General features: G+C 44.9%; 1 protein-coding gene across 3 annotated transcripts in view; it reads left to right on the forward strand.

Annotated features, from left to right (window-relative positions):
• Nucleotides 1-334: 334 nt before the first annotated feature.
• The window catches only part of Rufy3 (RUN and FYVE domain containing 3), an 82,283-nt gene continuing 66,437 nt past the window's right edge, over nucleotides 335-16,180 (forward strand). Inside the window, exon 1 of one of the 3 annotated variants that reach the window (XM_027389249.2) lies at nucleotides 335-785. In XM_027389249.2, coding sequence (XP_027245050.1) covers nucleotides 473-785 — 313 coding nt within the window. In that variant the 5' untranslated portion in view covers nucleotides 335-472. The remainder of the gene's footprint in view (nucleotides 786-16,180) is intronic. The other 2 variants (XR_004772322.1, XM_027389244.2) reach the window with 2 other exon arrangements.

Consider the following 16,180-nt stretch of genomic DNA (forward strand, 5'->3'; position numbering starts at 1 on the left):
AGCCATCAAGTTGGCGGTCACACACAGAAAACGCCGCTCGCTCCGAGCGCCGCACCTGACCTGCAGGGTCGAGCCTGGCGGCGGAGGATCAGGCCCCGCACACCCTGGGCTCCGGAGTCCGGGAGGGATGGATCCGTGCGCTGGAGCGGAGCCAGAGGTGCGGGGCCCGGCGACGGCGGCGGCGGAGGAGGAGGAGGACGCTGCCCCCTAGGGGCGCCGAGCCGCGGCGGGGGAGGTGGGGGGGTGCGGTGAGAGGGGCGGAGGCCGGAGGCGGTGCTGGGCAGGCCGTGCCGTCGGGCGGGGCGGTCCTCAGCTGGCCGGGCCCCGGCGGGGCGGGCAGAACACGGAGCCCGGGCGGCGGCGACGGCGAACGGCGGCGGCGGTGGCGCGGGCACGACGGGGCGCCGGATCCTCGCCGTGAGCCTCTGGCTCGGGCCTGGCGAGGCGGCGACACCGCGAAGCCACGAGCGAGATGGCCGAGTCCCCGCCGCCCGGCGCGGCTGCCCAAAGTTGCGGCGAGGACCCGGAGAGGGGCGGGGAGCGGCGACCCGAGGAGCCGCGCGGTGCTGCCGCCCGCGACACGGACCGGGAGGACGAGGCGGGGCCCTCGGAGCCGGACTCGCCGGTGGCCGCCCCCTTCTTCCTGCTGTACCCGGGCGATGGAGGCGCGGGCTTCGCAGCGCGTCCGCCGCCGCAGCGTGCCTGGAGGACCCCGCCGTCGCCCGGCTCCCCGCTGCCCTTCCTGCTGCTGAGCTACCCGAGCGGCGGCAGCGGCGGCAAGCACCGTGAGTGTCGGGGACGGGGACGCGGCGGGGACGGCTCAGCAGAGCCCCGCCTCTCGCCGGGCTCAGAAGCCGCGCGGGCCGGGGAGTGGAGGGGGGGAGTCCGCGCGCGGGGGCGGCGGCCGTGCCCCTCGGTGGCCGTGCTCCTCGGTGGGATCCGCCTCTAGGTCCGCCCAGGCCGCGCCAGCTCGCCGGCTCTCTCTCTCGTTCCCCCTTGGCCTCCACGTGCTGGGGACCTAGGCGTCCCCTGGCGCCGGCCGGCGGCGCCGCGCACTGGCGCCCTTCCCGGAGGAACCGCGGAGCTGGCGTCCGGGACCGGCTGAGGCGCCCCCACTGGTTCCCAGCCGCGGTGGCCAAGTAGGTGTGGCTGCCGCGCCGCCGCCCTGCGGCCTCAGCCCGGCGGGCGAGGGAAATTTCTAGGAGCCAACCCCAAACCCATAAGTGAGAGTCATGACCCCCACCCCACCCCCAGCAAGTGAGAAGAGAAATGGTCTAGGGGTGCGCGCGAGGAAGGGGAGGGAAAGTGTGGCTTGGGAAGGGCACCTCCCAGTGTTGTGTCTTTTGTCAGGAAGATGCTTCCACGCCTTAGAGCCATGGCCACCCGCTAGCCCCCTAAATGCAGCGAACCCCCATCGATGCTGTTTCAGGCAACAAATGTTTGTTGCTGCTGGCCATGAGCCGGTCTGTAAGAATCGATAATGTGAGGACTGGAGTGTCGAGATGGCTTATAAAGAGAAGACCTTTCGATAAGAAAATGTCGTTGACAACTCAAGGGATGCTGTAAATGCCAAATACCTTGCTCTAGGTAGGAGTTCTGAAAAGGGAGGGAAAGTTGCCTGGGGTAAGCGAGGCTCCCCTCCCTCGGTCTTTTTAAAGCTCTCCAGTGCAAATCTTGATTTGACAGCTCTCTGCAGCCAAGAAACTGACTTGGCTTTTCTCCCTCCCCATCCAACCCTGTGGAAAAGATAAGCATTTGTTGAATGTCTTCTATGTACATGTACTGCGATCGTCATGGCTGTCAAGTCTCTATAAGCTTGGAGTGCCACCTTTTCATAGGAGGAAGCTGAAGATCAGACTAAATGGCATTATTTGTCCTCAGTAAACCTAAGAAGAGAGAGCATGACCCAGATTCCTTGTCTTCCATGACGGTGCTCTTTAATCAAACATCAGAGGTCCAAAGCTGGGATGGTGATGTCAGGCTAGCAGGAAGGAGCTGGGATTCAGCTAGGACAAGTCCAGTGTTATCGCTCTGCTTGCCTAAAAAGTGGCCCTAGACTGACCTGGCTGAGTCTTACAAAAACAGCATTTTGTTTGAGGTGTGTGTTTGTTCTAATCTTCAGGTAGGAAGAGTTCAGATACGAGTTGAGTCCTTTTGTATGGCAGACAAGGTAAAGATAAGAATATTCTCCATGGTGAATACTTTGCATTTTCAAAGGAATAGACATGCTTAGTACAGCTGCTCTGTTCATTTTCTGTATTCTGCTTATTATAATCACATCACTGTAGAATGAAGGAGCCACTCTCAGCAGTTCTGTGCAACAACTGTACTTGATTTGACATAGATTTTTTTTTCACCTGTTAGTATCAATTGTAGGAAATCTTTGAATTCCACTTGATTTGTTTGACTTTTTCTGCTCAGTAAGATTGACTTTTTTGTAAGTTTGTTTGGTTTTGTTTTAGGGTTTCTCTGTGTAACAGTCCTGGCTGTCCTGGAACTAGCTCTGTAGACCAGAATGGCTTTGAACTCACAAAAATTCACCTGCCTCAACCTCCTGAGTGCTGGGATTAAAAGCCTGCACTACCTCCGCCTGGCAAGATTGACTTTAAGTATTATTAGAAATTAGGAGCTGTATGATCATGATGGACATTTAAGTTCCTGGGGTTGAATCTTGCACATGCCAGGCAAGCAAGTGTGATGTTCCACAGTGACCATACAGTACTAGCAGCTATATGGAGCGATTTATTAGCACATAAACATCTTAGAATTAACTTTTTTTCTGAAGTAGTTCAAGGTATAAACGCTCAGAATACTGAGGAAAGATGACTCCCTCCTCCTCTGCTTTCGAAGACTAGTTATTGGCAATGCCTGCATTGGATATGCAGGCAATGCATATCCCTGACAGTGTCTCACTATGTAGCTCTGGCTGTCCTGGAACTCTTTATGTAGACCAGGCTGGCCTCAATCTCACAGAGATCCACCTGCTTCTGCCTTCCCAAGTGCTAGGATTAAAAGTGTGCACCACTATGCCCTGCTATATACTCTTTAATTTGTCTTTAATTACATCTGTGTGTGTGTAGGTGATTGCCAGTGCCCACAGGCATTGGATCTCACTGGAGTTACAGACAGACATGAGCTGCCTGATTTGGGTGCTGGGAGCCAAACTCGGGCCTTCTGGAACTTGAGTACATTCTTGTGTACTCAGCCATCTCTCTAGCCTAGTGCTAAATACTTTATCCACATTTCAAATTAAAGTACTTGTTTTGAGTTTTCTTTTTACATCTATTGGTACTTTAGGACCCATGCAAATGTCAAAAGAATAAAAGACCTTCATTTTTACTACCAGGACAGCACATGAACCCACACTCAACCCCAAGTGACTATACTGTAACTGTTCTGTTTAGAACTCTTTTTTCCTCCCCCCCTTTTTTTGAGAGATATGGTTTTGATAGACAGTCCAGATTAGCCTTGAACTTGAAGTTGTCTTCTGGTCTTAGCCTCTAAGATGCTGGGATTTATAAGTGTGTGCCACTACACCCTCAAAACCCAATTTTAACTTCCTAATTCATGTACCAAATGTACTAGCCTAAACCCTGTGTTAAGATACTATAGTTTTGTTTTAGAAATTGTAGCTGTGTCCTATGCCTGTTTTCTTGAGGCAGACTCTCAAGTAGCCAGGGGTGGCCTCAGCTTTGTTGAGTGGCCAAGAATGGTGTAGACCTCCTGATTTGATTGTCTATAGCTCCCCAGTAATGCAGGTGTGTCCCATCACCTTTGTCTAGTGATGAATTATTTTTTTACATTAACACAGTTCAGAAGCTGTGTTGTTAAATGACAGTGAGTACAAAACAATCCAAAACAGAAGAGGTAGCCTCCCTAAAGTCTTTAGGGTTTATACATATGGCATACAATTTCATAGGCTATAATGTTCATAAAATCAACATGCAAGAGTCAAAAGAAGGCTTCTGATAGGCTATGGTGGATTTTTTTGTTCCTTTCTGAATATTTCTTGCTAATTTATTTGATTTTTATATTCAATACCCTCACCCCCCACCCCCACCCCAGACAAGATCTCACTGTACAGCACTGATTATCCTGGAACTTAATATGCAGACCAGACTGACCATGAACTCACAGAGGCCACCTGCCTCTGCCTCCTGAGTTCTGAAATTCAAGACATGTGCCGCCACACCTGGATATGCTCTCATTCTTAAATTTCATATTCTCTACAATATTTTTGAAAATTGACCATGTAATAATTACAAATAGCACATAGATCTGTGGCCATTGCTGAGATGCTTTACAGTACAAGTGTTGAACATGCAAAGTACCTTTCTGTTTTGTGGGCCCCAGTACCGCCATCATGTTCAATGTCAAATGACAACACACTTTTGAACCGGATAAACTTCCAGGACTTTTTCATAATTCATGTGCATCTATGTTTACATTTTATGGTATCTTTTTCCTCTTAATATATGTGACGACATGTGGTTTCTGATCAGCTGTTTTTGAGATTGACTTTTTATCCCTTCCTTTTTCTGTTAACAATATTACAAGTCTCGTGAGTAGACAGTACAAAGTTGTAAACTTACTTAACCCATGAGATGGAGGGGGCATGAGTTTTAATTATCGCCTTCACATGATCTAGAATCACCTGGGAAAAGCGTGTCAATGGAGAAATATGTAGATGAGGTTGGTGTGTGTGTGCGTGGATGTGAGGTACCATCTTTATTATAGAAGCAAAAAAAGACCTTCTGATTGTGGGGAACACCATTCCCTGGGCAGGGGATCTTGGAGTGCTGATCCAAGCTATTTGTGTTCCAGAGGGTGCTTGCTGAACACAAATAGCTCTTGTCTATGGATGTGACTAACTGCTTCAAATTCCTGCTTGACTTTCCCACAATGATAGACTGCCACCTAGACTCCTAAGCCTTTCTCCCTGGAAGTTGCTTTCGTCATGGTATGTTACAGAAGCAACAGGAAACAGAAGTAGTACAGCGAGTTTTTGCTGCCCAGGGGCTAGTCACTAGTAGCATGTGTAGTTGTGTGTGAGTGGGCATACATGTAGAGATCAGAGGACAATTTGAAAGTATTGGTTCTTTCCTTCCTTGTGGGTTGCAAGGATTGGACTCAGGTCATCAGGCTTGCATAGTAAATGTGTTTGCCTGCTGGGCCATCTTGCTGGTCTAGTTGCTGTTGTTGTTTTAAACTTGGTTACACAGTTCTTCAGCAAGAATATTGTAGATGGCAAGGTTGTGTATCCATATCAGAAGGCTGACTACACACACATACACACACACACACACACACACACACACACACACACACACACACACACACACACACACGCTCGCGAACACAGCCTACTTTTGTAGTAATTCTTTTTTTTTCTGTAGACCAAGGTAGCATCAAACTCAGAGATCTGCCTGCTTCTGCCTCCCAAGTGCTGGGATTTAAGCCATGCACCGCCATCCCACCAGTAATTCTTGCCTGCATTCAACTCCCAGAGCTATAACAAACATTTATGTTTAAGATTATACCAAAAAAAGCCCATATCTCTTGTCATTTTTCTTCCCATCACAGCAGCATAAAAAATATGTCTCAGTCACTTTAAGCAGCCACTTTCATCCTTTATTTGTATATGTCTGAGATTGAGAAAGCTAGAAGAGGAATAAAAGGTGGGGAGAAAGAATCTCAAAAAAGACAATGTTACTATGACCACCCATTTCAAAGGATGTCCAACAGTGAGGACCATGGTTGACTCCTGATAGCTCTGATGATGAGGCATGGAGATGAACTTTGTTCTCGTGTGAACACTTGCAGATCTATAATGTGTGCAAGGAACTTCTCAATTTATACATATGCTTATGTGTATGGGTGTCCTGCCTGCGTGTATGTCTGTACCATGTGTACGTGTGGTGTCTAAAGAGTCCAGAAAAGGACATCAGATCTCCTGGTACTAGAATTACAGATGATTGTCAGCTGCCATGTGGGTGCTGAGAATTGAGCCTGGATCCCCTTGCAAGAGCAACCAGTGCTCTGAACTGGTGAGCCATCTCTCCAGCCTCATTTCTTGCTTTTTAACTGATAAGAGTCATTTAAAGATATGCCTAATCAGGAATTGAGTGTGTATTAGCTATAATTCCAAAAAGGTGTATACTTTTCTATATTTTGAAAAGATAAAAGCACTTTGTTTGGTAAATGCAGAATTATCTACCTAAAGTAGGGATTTTAGAGGAACGGTCCAGTCATCAGCACATGCTCCTTCTAGCTCATTTTCTTTTGAAACAGACTGATTTGTATCTTGTTTTGGGCTTGAACTTGACCCATTCTGTAGGAAGCCGGTTCCTGTATCCTCTATTACAATAATAGGTGCCTGAAGACACCAAGATGTAAATTACTTCACAGGCGCTGGGTAATCTCCATTCCTTTGATCTCTGCCTATCCCGTGGCTCATTTAGCCTGAGGAGCTAAAGCCATTCATAGGGTAACACGTCCCAGGGGGCTGGTCAGCCTTTATAAGAGATGGTTTTCTTAGTGCTGAGGTTGGCTACAGGCATGTGACTCTTTAAAGAATGGCCTCTTCAGGGTTCATTGTAGATTAATGTCCTGGTTGCAGTACTGTGAATCATTATTCCATAGTTTTCAACTATGTTAACAAAGCAAGAACATTTTCTGGTCCATTAAATGTCATTTGGTCACATGGCAGGTAAATGCACCCATACCAAAGAGGGAGTTGAGTCCACTACAGAACTAGAGTTTATCCCTTAGGAGAGACAGAATGTGGGCACCCCTTTCCATACACAACTGAAATGGCTTGGGATAGAGGTGCAGGTAGCTAAATCAAGTCCCTATTTGCTTCCTTTCCCCTAGACTGCTGCTTGCCCTCTGGGTGCTGCACGAGATTCCACAGCTGTCTAAGTTGTAGCTGTCAGTCTTCCCGGACAGCCCCTCCCCCTCTCTTCTGCATCTGCCCTCTTCCTTCCCTTGCTCTTTCTTTTTTTTATTGTTTATTTTTGTTTAAATTAGAAACAATCTTATTTTATAGATCAATCCCAGTTCGCTCTCCCTTCCATCCTCCCATTCCCCTCACTGACCCCCATCCCATCCCTCTTCTGCTCCATAGAATGGGTGAGGCCTTCCATGGGGGAATCATCAACATCTGTCACATCATTTGTGACAGGGCCTAGGCCCTCCCCTAAGTGTCTAAGCTGAGAGAGTATCCCTCTATTCGGAATGGGCTCCCAGTGTCCATTCATTTACTAGGGATAAATACTGTCCCACTACCAGAGACCCCATAGACTATCCAGACCTCCTAACTGGCACCTACATTCAGGGGGCCTGGCTCTGTCCTATGCTGGTTTCCGAACTGTTAGTCTGGGGTCCATGAGCTCCCAATTGTTCAGGTCAGCTATTTCTGTGGGTTTCGGAAGCATGGTCTTGACCCCTTTGCTCATCAGTCCTCCCTCTCTGCAACTGGATTCCAGGAGTTCAGCTCAGTGCTTAGCTATGGGTTTCTGCTTCTGCTTCCATCAGCTACTAGATGAAGGCTCTAGGATGGCATATAAGGTAGACCTCAATTTCATTATAGGGGAAGGGCATTTAAGATAGCCTCTTTACTATTGCTGGACATTTCCCTACTGCCAGATTTATCTTTAAACCAAACCAATAATGGCTCCCTCTATTAAGGTATCTCTTTTTTTGCTCTCCTCTATTCTTTCTCTGACTCAATGGTCCTGGTACCCTCCTCTTTTCCCCTTCTCTTTCTCCTAACTTCCTCTCTTCTCCCCCCAATGCTCCAGATTTGCTCAGGAGATCTTGTCCCTTTCCCCTTCTCCGGGGGACCATGTATGTCTCTCTTAGAGACTGCTTCCTGAACGTAACGCCAGTAGCACAGACACTGAGATCGACAATTAATAAATGGGACCTCCTGAAACTGAGAAGCTTCTGTAAGGCAAAGGACACAGTCAACAAAGACAAAATGGCAGCCCACAGAATGGGAAAAGATACTCACCAATCCCACATCTGACAGAGGGCTGATTTCCAAAATATACAAACAACTCAAGAAGCTAGTCACCAAAACACCAAACAATCCAATTAAAAAGTGGGGTACAGAACTAAGTAGAGAATTCTCAATAGAGTAGTCTAAAATGGCTAAAAGACACTTAAGAAAGTGCTCAATATTTTTAGCCATCAGGGAAATGCAAATCAAAACATCTCTGAGATACCATCTTGCACCTATCAGAATGGTTAAAATCAAAAACACCAATGACAGTTTATGCTGGAGAGGATGTGGAGAAAGGGGAACACTCCTCCACTGCTGATGGGAGTGCAAACTTGTTCAGCCACTTTGGAAATCAGTATGGCGACTCCTCAGGAAAATGGGAATCAGTCTACCTCAAGATCCAGCAATTCCACTCTTAGGCGTATACCCAAAGGATGCACATTCACACAACAAGGACATCTGTTCAACTATGTTCATAGCAGCATTATTTGTAATGGCCAGAACCTGGAAGTAACCCAGATGCCCCTCAACTGAAGAATGGATACAGAAAATGTGGTACATTTACACAGTGGAGTACTTGGGGCGGGGGGATGGAGTCTTGAAATTCAAAGGCAAATGGATGGAACTAGAAGAATCCATCCTGAATGAGGTAACACAGTCACAAAAAGACAAACATGGTATGTACTCACTCATATATGAATTTTAGACATAGAGCAAAGGATTACCAGCCTACAACTTACACCACCAGAGAAACTAGGAAACAAGCTTTGTGATTGACAGCAACAATTTCAGAATATTTCATTTTGTCCTTGGGTCTTGGCTTTCTTTTGTTGCTTCTCTGTGGATAACTACAGGTTTGGTTTGGATTGGGTTTTTGCTTTTTTTTTTTTAAGATTTATTTTTATTTTGTGTGTATGAAGGTTTTTGTTGTTGTTTGTTTTTTCAAGACAGGGTTTATTGGCTGTCCTGGAACTCACTCTGTAGACCAGTCTGGCCTTGAACTCAGAGACCCACATACCCCTGTTGGGATTAAAGGCATGAGCCAGCACAGCCAACCTTAAAGTATCATTTTAATGAGTTTTACAGTTTGTTACAATTAGTGTTCTGCTCCCCAAACATTATTAATACTGAAACTTCTCTCAATAATGCTAAGTAGTTCACATATAGTCTTTAAAATTTGTTTTGGGATTTGGTATACCATAAGCATTCAAGAATTGGTTTGAGTTGCCATGGCCTGGGGTAGAGATCAGGGCTAGAGCTTGCACTGAGCATGTAGCAGGCCGCAGGTTTAATCACCAGCACAGAAAGACTGAAACAAAAGAAAGTATATGAAAGGAGGTGTTTTCAGAATTACAAAGCACTGGTACTTAGAGGGCATTAATATGCTTGTGACCTGTACGTATTTCCTCTGTGTTTGTAAGACAGGAGCTTTCGGTGTGTCATGGCTGGCCTCAAACTCACCATCCCCTTACCGAATCTTTCTCAGTGCCGGGGTTACAGGTGTGCACCATTATACTCCATTTTCTACAGCTGTTTTTGTTAATAATTGTGGAAAGGTCCATAGTCCTTCTAAAACTTCCCAAGGCTCATGGCCAGGATGGAATTCCACTTGGTAAAGCCTATTTAGCAACTTCCAGGCCGGGCATTGGTGGCGCACACCTTTTATCCCAGCACTCGGGAGGCAGAGGCAGGTGGATCTCTGTGAGTTCGAGGCCAGCCTGGTCTCTAGAGCGAGTGCTAGGATAGGCTCCAAAGCTACACAGAGAAACCCTGTCTCGAAAAACAAAAAACAAAAAACAAAAACAAACAAACAAAAACCCAAAAAGCCTATTTAGCAACTTCCTGGCTCTAATCTTGTTTGGCACCTAGTGGACCAGATACTCAGACTATGGTGGAAGGATTGGGGGTGGGGCAGAGGTGGGATAGTTTGAAAGAATGGCATGATATCCCCTCAAGTGCACAAGAAGAGAAGAGATTGGCTGGACGAGAGGCCTGGGAAAGCAGAAGTCATGTAGATGAGATTATTCTAACTTTAGAATCTGTTCAGGGACTCTCTACGGATGTTTCTCTACTTCTGCTGTCTCTTTTACAACGTTAATACTTGGCAGAATTCTGACCCATTGCACTTCCTTCCTCACAACTTGAAAATGATCACAGTAGACCCTTTCCTCACATCTCCTTTTATCTTTCTTCCGAGTCATTCTCACAAACATCTGTCCTTACAAATTTACATAAAGAAAATCGTTTTGCATTTTGAGCACTCTCAAAAGCAGGTGCACTTGCTGTAATGATGGTGGCTGACATGGCTTATTGCTTGCTCCGTGCCAAGTGCCATGTTAGCACTTTATTTGCGTCGCTTTGTTTAATTCTGAAGCAGCTAACATTGTTTCCCATTTGTTAGTGAAGCAATGGACAAAGGCAGGAGGTTCTCTGGATTTGAGGCCAACTTTGTCTATGTAGGGAATTCTAGGCTGCCAGGGCTGCATAGTGAGACCCTGTCTCAAGAGAGAGAGGGAAAGGGGAGGATGAACAACAGATGAGTTAGTTGGTCAAGGTTGCTCAGTTCCTTTGTGGTAGACATAGGACTCCCTGGGGATTTCTGCTTCTAGAGGTGCCATGCCCTACCAAGAACCTCTTCTTCCCTTCATCCAGAATCATGGCCTAGATTAGGCCTGTCTTTTCAGGCAACAGTACTTTAAGAGTTTGTTCTTTTCTCACTAAAAAATTATCTTCAATGAATGAATGAATGAACGAATGAAATCCATAAGTCATAAAATAGATAGAATCGTCTATGTACATATTGATTAGTCCACATGTGACAGAAACTTTGGAACTTCTTGGACATCTCTGCTTGTTGCTTGTGTAGTCCTTGTTATTTCTTCAGTCTTTCCAATAGTTAACACACTGTACTTGCCCTGTACATGGTAAGTGCCTGAATCTTGTACACACTGGAAAAGGTACTTTGGGAGAATTATAAGAGGAGGCCAGCCTGGACTACATAGCAAGACCCCATCAAAAAGGAAGGGAGGAAAGAAAAGCCTTGTAGAATCTTATTTCATAGAACATACATTTACTTTGACTTTTGTAGAACTGGAAAAAACTCAAGGTTGAAGTTTTTAAAAAAAAAATGGGAAAATACCATTTTATGTACAGAGAGTGTTTTGGGTTTTTTTGTTTTTTGGTTTTTTGGTTTTTTTGGTGTTTTGAGACAGGGTTTCTCTGTGGCTTTGGAGGCTGTCCTGGAACTAGCTCTTGTAGACCAGGCTGGCCTCAAACTCAACAGAGATTTGCCTGCCTCTACCTCCCAAGTGCTAGGATTAAAGGGGTGTGTCACCACCGCCCGGCTTGTACAGAGAGTTTTAACATTACATTTCTATGCCAGTAAGCATCTACTGAGATTGGTATTTAGTAGGCACTATTTTGAGCAACATCTATAAATAATATGCAAAACAGGTGAATTTCTTCTCATGGGGCTGTACTCTTTGCAAAGCTAGTAATTTGGTTTATTTTACAGCTGAGCAAATTGAGGCAAAGGGAGGATAAATTTCCCAAAGACATTTAGTAGTAGCTGTTGGTAGCTCTGCATGTAGAAGCCGTTGCTAACTACCACTGAGCCGTGAAGTCAGCTCTACATCCCAAGGTGGAAGTTATTTTTGGTCTTAATCTTAGTCTTTTTGTTTGTTTGTTTGTTTTTCCCCAAGACAGGGTTTCTCTGTGGCTTTGGAGGCTGTCCTGAAACTAGGAAACTCACAGAGATCCGCCTGCCTCTGCTCCCAAGTGCTAGGATTAGAGGCATGTGCCACTACTACCTGGCTATTTCTGGTCCTATACTGGTTAATTTTATTAAGTAAAGATGAGCATTGCAGTCCTCTGCTGGTATTTGCTTCTGACAAAAATAACAACTCAGCTTCCTGGGCATAATCATTTCATAATTGCTTATTGTCATCTCTGGTTAATGTCTATGGACTGATGATGAGCCTACAAAGTATATAAACCTCAGATTGAAGAAATCTGACAATTCAGGATAAACCTGGTAGATTTTGGCCATGGGGAAAAAAAGATATTGGGAGGAAGGAGTGGACCGTATAAAATAAACAGTGTTAACATGATGATAACTCATTAAAAGTTGTCCTGTTTCTGGATGTGGTCTACTGCTTGTAATAACCACATCATGACAATAGTCAATAGTGAAATAGGAAAATATTTTTCTTAATTGTGAAACCATAAACCCAGAAAAAAGCATTAGGAAACAGAATCTTATAAGCATCTGCAAATTGATTTACTTGCACACATTAATGTTTTTTCTTTTTTCTTTTTTGTTTTGTTTTGTTTTGTTTTTTGTTTTTGTTTTTGTTTTTTCGAGACAGGGTTTCTCTGTGTAGCTTTGGAGCCTGTCCTGGAACTCTCTGTAGATCAAGCTGGCCTTGAACTCACAGAGATCCACCTGCTTCCGCCTCCCGAGTGCTGGGATTAAAGGTTAGACAATTTTTAAGAAGCCATCAGGTGCAGATTAGGAACAAAATTAAAATAGGAGACAGCCAATTTAAGGAGGAGTGCACAATTCTGTGTTCAATCCCCGGCAACTGATAAACCAGCCATGGTCTTGTTTACCTGGAATCTCAGAACTCTGCAGGGTGGCCAGAGGATAAGAAGTTCAGGATCATTGTCAGCTACGAAATGAGTTCAAGGCCACTTCGAAATGCTTGAGACGCGTCTCTAAAACATGGAGGGACTGGGAGCCTGCGGATATAGTTCAAGTGGTGAAGCTTTTGCCACTCAAGCATGAAGAACCAATTTTGATCCCCATAATACATGTAAAATGGCTGGGTGTGGTAACACATGCAGTAAACACTGTAGAAAGAGATAGATGGATCCCTAGGGTGTCTGCCTAGCCAGCCTAGCCTGTTTGGTGAGCTTCGGAACAAATGAGAGACCCTGTTTCAAACAAGATGAATGGCACCTTTGGAACAACACCTGAGGTTGACCTTGGGCCTCTATATACACACACACAGTCATGTTGACTGTGGAGATGAATCAATAAAATACATTACAAGTACCTATCAATCCTCAGGACCTATGTAAAATAGCTGGGCCTGCAGGGAGACTGAGACAGGGAATCCTGGGACACAGCCTAGCTTAACTGTTATTCTCCAGGCCAGTGAGAGACCCTGTCCAAATGAGTGGGCATACCATACACACCAAGAGCGTACACGCACACGCGCGCTCGTGCACACGCACGCGCACACACACACAGACACACACAGACACACACACACACACACACACACACACACACAAAAAATGCAATATTGAGTGAAAGGCTTAGAAACTATATTATCAAGAAACTATTAGAACCAAACTAAATACATTGTTTAGTCATATATCTGTGATCCTGTTTTTAAAGTAATGTCTTTCTTTAAAAATAAATAAGGTCTCATATAATTCAGACTGGCCTCTAATTCACTATGTGAATTTTGATCTTTCTGCTTGGGACTATATGTATGTACCACCACAGCTGGCACTAAGATAATATTACACAAAATTCAGAATAGGGTGCCTTAGATGGAAAACAAGGACTGGAGATACAGCTCAGCTGATAACAGCACTGTTGCTCTTGCACAGGAACCTGGGTTTGGTCCCCAGCATCTACATGACAGCTTACAACCATCTGTAACTCCAGTTCCTGGCATTTGCTGCTCTTGTCTGGCCTCCTCAAAAACCAGAAACCAATGTGGTGTGCATAACATAAGTAAATGCAAGCAAAAACACTTACACACATAGAGCAAAGATAACCATTTGAAAAGCAAAGGTTGGGAACTGCTACTGTTGCAATTATTTTCCAAAAGCCAAGGCAATTCAGAAGAAAGAGTGCATAAATCCTTGTGAGTTGCTGGTCCATTTCTTCACTTGAGCAATGGTTTCATAAATCCTAGTTAAATCATTGCAGAATTAAAATTGTACAGTGATGTGGTTCCTTAAAAGTCTTGGGGGAGAGGAGGACGGTGACTGGAAAGATGGCTCAGAGGTTAAGAGCACTGGCAGCTCCAGGTTCTGAGTTTAATTCCCAGCAACCACATGGTAGCTCACAACCATCTGTAATGAAGTTTGGTGCCCTTTTCTGGGGTGTAGGCATATAGGCCACAACACTGTATATATAATAAATAAATATTAAAAAAAGAAAAAACGAAAGTCTGCATTTTAGAAGATGATTTTCATTTTAGAAGATGATTTTCCCTTCGTTTACCTTTTTCCTGGATCTGGATGTATCATATGTTATATGTTCATCATCTTTTTTTTTTAACCTGTCTTATTATTTTTCTGTGTAGACCTTGCTGTCCTGGAACTCACTTTGTAGACCAGGCTGGCTTTGAACTCACATAGATCTACTTGCCTCTGACTCCCAAGGGTTGAGATTAAAGGCATGTGCTACCACTCCTGACAGTATCATATGTTCTTAACTGGAGGTCTACCTGAGTAAAGAGTACACAGTGAGGTGGCTTCCAACTCTCCCCAGAGTGATAGCCGAGGAAACCAAGTGATGCATCCATCATGGTGCCTGGGGAGTGGGGGCTCAGGGATTTGGGTTAGCCCTTGCCACCACATAACGGGAAAAATGTGCTCAGGCTTCTCTTTCTCAAAAACATCCCTTTATGAAGTGTTTCTGAGCTAAGTGTGTAAGTCTGGGGAAAGTGGTGGCCGGCCATGTAGAAGAAATGCTTTGTGAGACTTTAGGGTATAAACTGAAAACGCTGATTTTTTTTCAAAGTCCTCTTCAGATAAGGGACTGGAAACTTCTGTTTAGGGTCTTACAAAGGGCCCTGCCTGAAGTTGCAGAAGTGTTGGGGGGCTGGGGAAGTCACCTAAACAGAGCTGCCTGGAGTAGCAGATAGCAGCTCGGTCACCTGGCCATGGTGTGATCCTGGGCCAATTCCTTGTGTGTCTGAGGAGATACCAGTGTCTGCTTTGCAGCCTGCTTAGGACGGCTCCATGTGGCATTTGGTAAGCACCTAACAGAAAACAGAAATTCAATGAAGGAAGTCATTACATTGAGTAATTTTTCCACATACTGCACAACAAGGGCCTTGGACCTAACAAGTCTGTCTTTGTCTTGTCACAGCCACATCTGAGTGTGAGCCCCAGTCTATGAGAAATGTAACTTCCATCTGAGATGTGTGTCTTGTTTGCCTTGAGTCATTCAGTGTGGAAAACCCAAGCCATATGAACAGGTAGCACAGAGTCCATAGTGTTGTGGGATCCACCCCCTTCGCCCTCCTCACAGCCCCCTTACAAATATATGCAGTTATTGAAAAATAGGTTCAAATGAGAAAAGTAGTTCAATGTAGCTTATAATTAGTGTATACATGAGAAAGGGTAATTTTTATTTTTTGTGATGCTGGGGACTGCACTTAGTATCTTGTGCATGCTAGGGCAATTACTCTACCATTGCTAAACCATTCAAAAGTCAAGATTGTATGTCTTACCAACGGCTTAGCGTGTTCTTTATATGTGAAGCTAATGTATTTATACATTAGTAAAGACCATATATAAAATAGCACATAAATATTTTGAAGTATTTTTGTGAACTTCTGTTCACAAAACAGTTGTGCTGTCTTATAATTTCATTGCTTATGAACAATGAGAATTTGTGATGACTCACTCAGTAGCCTTTATCTGATGGACAGGTATAACTCACGCTAAAGGTAAGGGTGCTCTTACCCAGTTCTTGTTTTTTAAATCACTCCAATCCTGTCACAGATGGACAAATAAGGCAAACTCACAGGCACTGGGTTTTTCTCTGCTAGCCAGAAGTCGTAGTTGCATTGGGCTCCCTCTCTGTGTCCTCTAGCAGAATGGAATGGGATTAGGAGGGGCCAGGGATCTTAGCCAAGCTTCTTGGTCAATAGCCTAAGCATTCCTGCTTCACAGGTGTGTTGTCTTCAGATCTGATCCCTTTGGTGATTAGTAAAGATTGCCCGGTTGGTGAAAAGATAAGAGTGTCATAGTTTATGATCAGTCCGAACTGGTTCAGTGTTTGTCCCTTAGCCACGATTTCTCTTTTGGGGTTCACTTTCTGCAGCTCAACTGTAGTCTGAAAACACTAAGGTGAAAATTCCAGAACTAAGCAATTCATTACTTTTAAATTGCACACCATTCTAAATAGTGTTATGAGATCTT

This window comes from Cricetulus griseus, assembly GCF_003668045.3.
Source record: "Cricetulus griseus strain 17A/GY chromosome 1 unlocalized genomic scaffold, alternate assembly CriGri-PICRH-1.0 chr1_1, whole genome shotgun sequence".
NCBI lineage: Eukaryota > Metazoa > Chordata > Mammalia > Rodentia > Cricetidae > Cricetulus > Cricetulus griseus.